Here is a 10,262-nt window from a genome sequence, read left to right as displayed (position 1 = left end):
TTGACTAAAAATTAGAAAAAAAAAGGATTAAGCAAAACCGGTGTTCAGGAGCCTCGAACCTGGGACACTCCAGAGATAAAACCGGGTTTCTTCCAGCCAGAATAGATATATAATTTGTATATGGGTTACAAATGCTAATTTATAAGGGGTCCTTCAAATTTTTTCTATATCGCTTCTAAAGAAATTTTAAAAAACATTGGTGTCCCGGGACCCCGACGGCCACTATGTAGGTCCGCCCCTGCTCATCCCACATAAAGCTTTCATTTTTTGCCTTTGTTCTTTGCAAGATGTTACCATCTCTCTTCTTTTACTTTTTCCTCTCTCTCTCTCTCTCTCTCTCAATATTCCTACTTTATTCTCCATAGCCCTTAAAAGAAGACGATCCACCTCTTGATCCTCCTTGTGTTCACAAACAAAACCTCTCTCTTTTCTCTCTACTTGAGTGTTTCAAACCCTAGAAAGAGAAAGAGAAAGAAAATAAGGGCATATAACCTTCTTTCTTATCTTGTTGATCTTTGTTCCAGCATATACACAAGCTATTAAATTCCTCTCTTTAGTTAGGGTTTTCCCACACCACTATTCTTGAATCATACATAAAGATTCAGGTTTTATACATAAAATAATGATGGCAGCAGCTAATTCAGAATTAAGTCTCAAATGCAAACCACATAGCTACTCCATGCTCTTGAAAACAATCGGCGAACAACAAGTAACCCATGAACAAGATCAAACCCAAAAACTCGAAGACTTCCTATCTCGTCTTGAAGAAGAAAGACTCAAGATCGATGCTTTCAAACGCGAACTTCCACTTTGCATGCAACTGCTCACTAATGGTATCATTCACCTCAATCTTAATCTGAGTTTTGATGCTTATGAATATAAACTAACTCCCTCCATATGGGGCATGTTAATTTCTGGTATTATACATGTTGAGAACAGTAAGAATCATATAATATGCTTGTATATACTGTATACAAGATTATCAAAGTTGCGGGAAAGAAAAATATAACGACTATGTAAATCATCACGTACAAGTAATTATATGGTTCTTGCAGTTCTCAACGTATTATAGGTTTCAAAGTGAACACGCTCCTTGAATGAATTTTTAACCGTATAGTTTATGTATGTGTTTTAGAGATAATATTTTGTAAAGTTACATTTCTTCTAAAGAACTTTTCTTATCTTGACTATTAAATCATCATTTATAAGCCACAAAGCAATACCCATGAACATAATTCAATTTTATGCAAATTTTATCAAGGCTATGAGGAAAAATCGTATCTCTAAAGCTAATAACATGTGATGATTTAATCTTTTTGTCTTTCACTTTATACATGCCTATGTACCTTTAATATATTCTTAACAGTTTTCATATTCTAAGATCATTCAAAAGTAACACATACTTCAGTACTTAATTTACCCTTAATTTCAAATTCAAAACCTAATTCTTTTGATTTTTATTTTGATTTTACTTTCAACCTTTTGTTAGCCATGGAGACATCACGACAACAACTACAAACCTACCGTGCAAATCAAGGTTCACCGATACTTGAAGAATTCATACCTGTAAAGAATTCTAGTGGTGAAGGACCAGAAAAATCATCTCTTTCAAGCATCGATAACAAGGCGAATTGGATGACCTCGATTCAGTTATGGAGCCAAGCCGGAAATACCACCAACGCCGGTACTGGTATTAATAATACTAATCATGTAAAACCTATGCAACCCGAGAGTGAGAATAACTTCAACACTAAACATAGAGATGGTGGAGCTTTTACCCCATTCACAAAGGATAGAAACTCATCATGCTCAACACCAGAAATAGTGTTGCCAGAATTAGCTCTTTCTTCTGGTGAAAAAGATGTTGATCATGAAGAAAACAAGAGTTTTGTAAGGGAGAATAGTTCTATCAAAGGTGATCTTACAAATAGTAATCAAACTACTGCTGTGGTCACCACCGGAGCTGCCATGAGCTCCCAGACTCATAGGAAGACACGACGGTGCTGGTCACCGGATCTTCACCGAAGATTTGTTAATGCTCTTCAGATGTTAGGTGGTTCTCAAGGTAAATATGTTTTCATCAAATTAATTCTAACTAGAATATTAATATACACGTTAAATATTATAGTGTTTTATAAATTATAATTGTATCATGATTAATAAATCATATTCTTATATATTTGGGAACAATATTTCAGTTGCCACTCCAAAACAAATCAGGGAGCTTATGAAAGTTGATGGTTTGACCAATGATGAAGTCAAAAGCCATTTGCAGGTATCTATCTTTCTAGATGTGTGTGCCAAAATAATAAATAATTTATAGTTTATAGTTTAGTTTGGGTTATTGAACTTTTAAAGTTTTTACTTCAGTTATATACTTTCCACTATTCCAGAAACCATAACAAAAATATTTAGAAAACTGTTCTTAAATTATTACATGTTTCTAAGCTACCTGAAAGTATTGAAGTTGAATAAAACCTCATATTGTTTACAAATATAAGAATTCGGATCGAAACAAGAGAGGTGATCGACGTTTATCACACGAAAGAATCGGCTAAGATTTAGCATGTTGAAACCTAGTAATTTCAGTCGAAGGCAGCCGGTTTTAACAATAAGGGGGGATGTTATAAGAAAATAAATTTAGAAAGATTGATGAAATGGAGGAGTTAAAACATAAAAGACATTAAAAAGATGTGAAAGATTAAGAAAGAAAAAAAAAGCATTAAATACAGTATATTTCTAATCACCATTATCTATACTTTTTAGTTATTTATCTTGGTTATTTGTAAATTTTGAAACCGTGAGTTATTTTTTAAAAGAAGTAGTAAAATTAATAATTTAAAAAAAAAAACATACACATATTCAAATTTCCCACAGGACAGACAATGACACTATGTTTTCCGTACAAAGTACACCTGTTTTCAATCCTTTCTCCTTTCATTAATTTCCTCTAACTAACCTATGTTATTTTTCTCTGACAGAAATACAGACTTCACACTAGAAGACCAAGTCCAAGCCCACAATCAGCCAACAACCCACCACCGCAGCTGGTGGTCCTCGGTGGCATATGGGTCCCACAGGAATACGCCACGGCCGCCGGAGCACAAACCCTTTACACCACACACCCTAACACCACCCACAACAACCCTCATTACCTTACACACCAAGAATACTACCCTAACACCGTCCTGCCACCACCGCAGCCGATGATCCACCACCACCACAATAATAATAATAATAATATAATGTACAAACCCTCATCACATTCAACTCAAAGCTTGCAAGAGTCTAATGGTAGAGGCGGTACAACGACGACTGGTGGCAACCGGTCAGAGAGTATCGAAGATGGGAAGTCAGAGAGCGGTGGTAGCTGGAAGGCGGAGAGTGGTTGTGAGACTAAGGCATTGATGGTGAGGGAAGAATGTGAAAAAAGTAATGCAAGTGAGATAACCCTAAAATTCTAGAGTTAATATTATTATAAGTTATAATTATAATTAATTAACTAATTATTATTTATTAGTAGTTTGATTAATTAATTTTGTGTTGGTATGAAATCAGATATTTAGATTTTAGATATAGAGTGAGTGTGAGAGTGAGGGGGTTAAAAGGGCATAAAGAGAGAAGTGACAGTTTGTTTGTTTTTCTTTTAATCACAATTTGTATGTTTTTTAATGATTAAAGCAAAAATATTGGCTTTTGATTGGTTTTAAGGACCTTTAATTTATGGACGAATTTGCCCTTTTCATTTGGTATTTTATTACAAAGTATTTATTTAAAAGATAATTAACTTAATTCACGCATTGAAAAGGTAAAGAAGTACACTCAGATTTTTCATTATATCTTTTGTAAATTTGAAAGTAGTTGCAACTATGTTTTAGTCCATTTTATATGCTTGATAGCTAGACAAGTGAGAGCTACGATCAACGACTTTTTTACTCAGAAAAGTTGATTCGAATAGGATAGATGTCTATTTATCGGGTTTCAATCAGCATCACGCATATTCGATTGGTATATTATTCTAGACACACACTTTTATATATGTGTATTCAATACGGAACCACTTTCAATGAAGAGATTTGAAAGAATCTATATATGTTACATTTGTGCATGACTTTAAATGTGATAAAACATACTTTTATGCATGTAATCGTCTCCATTTTTCACTACCATAACTTATGATTATGTTTTATACATTATATATATATATATATATATATATATATATATATATGGTAAGGATCCTAAGAGAACCATTGGGTTTAACCATGAGAACCAATACGAACCAATAATTAAGAAAATCTCAATAGATTAAAATAATGACAGTTGTAAATAAGAGGGGGCAGTAATGGAAATTCACATATGATGTTTAGATATCACGATCTCATCTAAAATCACTTCTCTCTCCTTTTCTCTCTCTCTCTCTCTTTCCCTCTCCCTCTCTCCATACGCCCCAAATGGACGAACTAGGGTTTCAAATACGAACAAAGATGGATCTAACGAGCAGTGATTGAACAATTGTAAACTAAAAGGTTCGATTATTTGTACTGTAGGGGTATGGTACTAAACCCGGTTTTACGACCCTAAATTTATTATGTTGGGCTTATTTTATTATATGGACTAATACATTGTTATTGAGCTGAGGGGATTTTGTGGAGGTAACCCTAACTGGGCTAGGCCCATTAGGGTACCATGATGGTGGCCATGAGACCCCCTATATAAGCAGGTCTCCACCTCCTTAGGAGGGGTTGGTCATTCTCAGTAAGAGCCACCACCATATTTTTGTGTCTGTGAACAAGAGATCTTCAAGATCATCTTAGCGGTCACCTCCACACCCCCAAAATGCTATTGCAGGCCACAGCAGCCGGACGAGAAGACCCAGATGTGGTTCGTTCATCTCGAAATCCGTGAAAACATCGTCTTGGATCAGGTCAGATTCATTTCGTGCTTCGACATTGGCGCCATCCGTGGGACGGCAATGAACCACACTTCTCGTCTCGGTCCTCCGATCTGTTCTTCAATATCTCAGGTCTGCGGTTTGTTCTTCCAGATATGTTCTATGGAAGTCAAAAAATCCGTAGATCCAAAGAATATTTCCAGATCCGGAAATACACAAGAAGAGATACCACCGAACTTTTGGGGAAAAGCCCTCAGATCTGGAAATCATAAACTCTAGTTATGATTTTCTCAGATCTGGGTTCGTTTGAGCAACAGCCACACTTCGTACTCATAGATCTGTAAATCCTATTAAATCTGTTGGTTTTACATAAAACCTACCTGATATGGATATTAAAAATCTTTGGATCACGCGCGCCACAGCGGGTCGCATACGTGCCCAGGCGATTACTCTTCGCCACAGCGGGTCGCATGCGCGCTCCAGGCGATTACTCTCGCATGCGCGCTCACGCATCACGTGTGCTCACGCATCACGTATGCTCATGCATCAGATGCTCACACATCTCATACGCTCAAGCATCACGCATGCTCGCGCGTCACATGTGCTCATGCATCACGTGTGCTCACGCATCACGTATGCTTATGCATCAGATGCTCACGCATCTTATACGCTCACGCATAACATATTCTATCAGGCTTCACGTATGCTCATACATATCAGATGCTCACGCATCATATATGCTCGCGCGTCACATCTGCGCGCGAGCATGATGGTACTCATCAGACGAGACTAGTCTAATCCAAATCAACGAATGAGTCACACTTAAAGGTTGGGAATCCTCATAATATCCCATATGGCTTCGCGCCACGCTTAAAGGTTGGGAATCCTCATAATATCCCACATGGCTTCGCGCCACGCTTAAAGGTTGGGAATCCTCATAATATCCCATATGGCTTCGCGCCACGCTTAAAGGTTGGGAATCCTCATAATATCCCACATGGCTTCCCGCCACGCTTAAAGGTTGGCAATCCTCATAATATCCCACATGGCTTCGCGCCACGCTTAAAGGTTGGGAATCCTCATAATATCCCACATGGCTTCACGCCACGCTTAAAGGTTGGGAATCCTCATAATATCCCACATGGCTTCGCGCCACGCTTAAAGGTTGGGAATCCTCATAATATCCCACATGGCTTCGCGCCACGCTTAAAGGTTGGGAATCCTCATAATATCCCACATGGCTTCGCGCCACGCTTAAAGGTTGGGAATCCTCATAATATCCCATATGGCTACGCGCCACGCTTAAAGGTTGGGAATCCTCATAATATCCCACATGGCTTCGCGCCACGCTTAAAGGTTGGGAATCCTCATAATATCCCATATGGCTTCGCGCCATACTTAAAGGTTGGGAATCCTCACAATATCCCGTATGGCTACGCGCCATACTTAAAGGTTGGAAATCCTCATAAAACCAAACGGCCACGCGCCAATATAGGCTGGGCACACCTCATAATTTGCCCGAGGATGGGAACATAATACATTCACCCTTTATGTCTTTGCAGGTTCGGCTATGAGCCACACAAGCACCCATGACATCGTTATTATTATTGGGCCATTTGTGCCTCCATCACTATTTTGAAGACTTGCCAGGACAGTCACCCTGCGCAGAAGAGGCCCTTTTAGGCCAGTCATTGTCATCATACTACAGCTCGTAAGACGCTTCTCGCGCGCAGGCTTTACCATTCTCATAGCCCATAAGTCGCCTCGCGCGCAGGCTTTTTTATTCTTAGCCCGTAAGACGCCTCACGCGCAGGCTTTATTATGCTACAACTCGTAAGACGCCTCTCGCGCGCAGGCTTTATTATTGTAAGCTCGTAAGTCGCCTCACGCGCCGGCTCAACTATTCTCGTAGCCCATAAGTCGCCTCGCGCGCAGACTTTATTATTCTCAGCTCGTAAGACGCCTCTCGCGCGCAGGCTTTTATATTCTCAAAGCTCGTAAGACGCCTCTCGCGTGGGCTTTACTATTCTCAGCTCGTAAGACGCCTCTCGCGCGCAGGCTTTACTATTCTCAGCTCGTAAGACGCATCTCGCGCGCAGGCTTTATTACTCTCAGCTCGTAAGACGCCTCTCGCGCGCAGGCTTTATTATTCTCAGCTCGTAAGACGCCTCTCGCACGCAGGCTTTATTATTCTCAGCTCGTAAGACGCCTCTCACACGCAGGCTTCACTATTCTCATAGCCCATAAGTCGCCTCGCGCGCAGGCTTTTTTATTCTTAGCCCGTAAGACACCTCACGCGCAGGCTTTATTATGCTACAGCTCGTAAGACGCCTCTCGCGCGCAGACTTTATTATTGTCAGCCCGTAAGTCGCCTCACGCGCCAGCTTAATTATTATTCTCAAAGCTCGTAAGTCGCCTCACGCGCCGGCTCAATTATTATTATAGCTCATAAGTCGCCTCGCGCACAGGCTTTACTATTCTCAGCTCGTAAGACGCCTCTCGCGCGCAGGCTTTATTATTCTCAAAGCTCATAAGACGCCTCTCGCGCGCAGGCTTTACTATTCTCAGCTCGTAAGACGCCTCTCACGCGCAGGCTTTATTATTCTCAGCTCGTAAGACGCCTCTCGCGCGCAGGCTTTATTATTCTCAGCTCGTAAGACGCCTCACGCGCCAGCTTAACTATTATTATAGCTCATAAGACGCTTTGCGCGCAAGCTTCATTATTTTTACAGCTCATAAGTCGCCTCACGCGCAAGGCTCTATTATTCTTACAGCTCGTAAGACGCCTCTCGCGCGCAGGCTTTATCATTCTTATAGCTCATAAGTCGCCTCGCGCGCATGCTTTTTTATTCACATCTTATTCATGCTAGTGAACCATCATTATCATAAAGACCACAACACGTCACCATCATGAAGAAAACCTCCCAAAAACTCAAAAGACAATAAAGTTAGGGCTGAAGAAAGGGGAAAAAACCGCCTCACCTCATAAAGTCCAGCGCTCCACCTAAACGCTTGTACGCCTAGGAGCAACGCTGGACTTGGGGGGCTTGTAGGGGTATGGTACTAAACCCGGTTTTACGACCCTAAATTTATTACGTTGGGCTTATTTTATTATATGGACTAATACATTGTTATTGGGCTGAGGGGATTTTGTGGAGGTAACCCTAACTGGGCTAGGCCCATTAGGGTATCATGATGGTGGCCATGAGACCCCTATATAAGCAGGTCTCCACCTCCTTAGGAGGGGCTGGTCATTCTCAGTAAGAGCCACCACCATATTTTTGTGTCTGTGAACAAGAGATCTTCAAGATCATCTTAGCGGTCACCTCCACACCCCCAAAATGCTATTGCAGGCCACAGCAGCCGGACGAGAAGACCCAGATGTGGTTCGTTCATCTCGAAATCCGTGAAAACATCGTCTTGGATCAGGTCAGATTCATTTCGTGCTTCGACATGTACTTTGTTGTCTACCATTATAATTAAGATACTATTAGATGAGTAAATCGACTTTTTTAAGATTTGTCGATCTGAAGTGTTTGTGTTCTTGCGTGATCGTAGTTTTCATCTTATTTGTATTGCAACGAAGGTGAATATTACATATTAGATGGATAATAAGCGCGATTTGTAATTCATAAAGGTTAGAGTTTTAGTAGTTGTGTGATTTTGGGACTTGTTGATCTAAAGTAGGTTTAGTGATTGAGCGAATTGTGGTTTGTAAGCGTTTGGGTTTATACATAAATGTTTTGTTCTTTTTCTTTAATTTGTTGAGTGACAATGTCGGATTTAGGGTTGCAGTTGAACATTTTTAGCCAATGTTGTATTTAATATTGAATAAAATGATCAATAATAACATGATTAGTCATTATATGTATATAGGTGTTCAAATTTCTCATATACATGTGTGTATACTGTTTAATTACAAGGATTTGTTTAACTAACTGAAGTGTAGATATACATATGTGTATACTGTTTTTATTATAATTAACTTTTAACTAATTGAAGAGCATACATACATATGTGTATAGTTTTTATTATATGTATTTTTTAAGTAACTGAAGTGCGTGAATACATTACATATGTGTTTACTATTTATATTATATGTATTTTTTAAGTGATTGAAGTGCATGTGGGGATGAACTCGAGATGGTATCGGTATCGATCTCAAAAAATCGAAATATTTGGTACTGGTACCGGTACCGAAATGTTCAATACAGTATGGTACCAGTGTTTCAAACAAAATTCAGGAAATACCAGTACCGGTATCGATCCCGCAAACTAAAAACTTGGTACCGATTCGGTACCGGTACCGGGACATCGAAAAAACTCATCACTAATTGCATGTACACATATTTTTTCAACTAATTGAAGTACATAGGTACATATGTGCATACTGGTTTTTGTTATAAGTGTATTTTTTTAACTAATTAAAGTGCATATATACATATGTGTATACTATGTTTATTATATGTATTTTTTAGCTTTTTGAAGTGCATATGTAGTACATACGAAAGTAGTTATGGCACTCAGGAAAGAAAATATGCAACTTCCCTACTGTTATCTAAATCAAATACCCACCATAACATAGATTTTAAGGAAGCAAAGAAGTAAGAAGAAATAGTTGTTAACGAAAATGAAACTTGGGGTTCTATACTTATATTATTAAGGAGCATGAAATAGCTTGATGGACACATTATGCATACACATATGTGTATAATGTGTGGTATTATATACATGAAACTATTTTTACTTATGTGTACAATAATTTAACGTTTTGCTACTTGTAGCTTGTATATGAAGTACATATGTGTAGAATGTGTAGGTTTACGTAGTTGAAAGTTTTTCTAATTGTGTTTGAATTAGATAGTGTTTTGAAATTTGTAGCTTGTGTAAGTTGTTCATATGTGTATAATGGTAGGTTTTATAATGTGTATTATGGTATGTTTTATAATCTTGAATCTATTTGTACATATATGTATAATCAGATGATACTCTTACTAGAACTTATTTAAATACATATATGTATAATTATGGTCATACTTTTACTAGAATGATTTAAAGAACTATGTCGGGCCATCTTTGTCTTCTAATTGTGATTATACATATATGTATAATTAATGTAAAAACATGATTTAAGTTGAGTGGTACATGTATGTATTTGTTAATGGAATATCAATTGGTCTTTTATAAAAACTTGGAAGACAACAAACTCACTGTAGCCTTCATCGAATAAAAGAAGAAAAGAAACTTGTTTTTGACTTTTGTATATTTGATCGTATATTGAGTAAACCAAAGAAACAAACCTTTTTAAAATTAATTAAAACTAGAAATATGACCCCTAAAATACTAGAACCTTTACCTTATCCTAAAC

General features: G+C 38.3%; 1 protein-coding gene across 1 annotated transcript; it reads left to right on the top strand.

Moving 5' to 3' along the window:
- Window positions 1–305: 305 nt before the first annotated feature.
- LOC143600220 (myb family transcription factor EFM-like) lies at window positions 306–3,464 on the top strand. Its single transcript, XM_077077969.1, has 4 exons — window positions 306–833; window positions 1,490–2,065; window positions 2,199–2,275; window positions 2,982–3,464. The coding sequence occupies exons 1-4, from the start codon at window positions 623–625 to the stop codon at window positions 3,462–3,464; spliced, it is 1,347 nt and encodes a 448-aa protein (XP_076934084.1). The 5' UTR covers window positions 306–622.
- The last annotated feature ends 6,798 nt before the right edge of the window (window positions 3,465–10,262 follow it).

The sequence above is a fragment of the Bidens hawaiensis genome, unplaced genomic scaffold (genome assembly GCF_021521415.1).
Source record: "Bidens hawaiensis isolate Kalapana, Puna unplaced genomic scaffold, B.hawaiensis_p1.1 tig00053807_1, whole genome shotgun sequence".
NCBI classification, from domain to species: domain Eukaryota; kingdom Viridiplantae; phylum Streptophyta; class Magnoliopsida; order Asterales; family Asteraceae; genus Bidens; species Bidens hawaiensis.
Note: the sequence above shows the minus strand (reverse complement) of the source record. Positions and strands in the feature narration are given on the sequence as shown.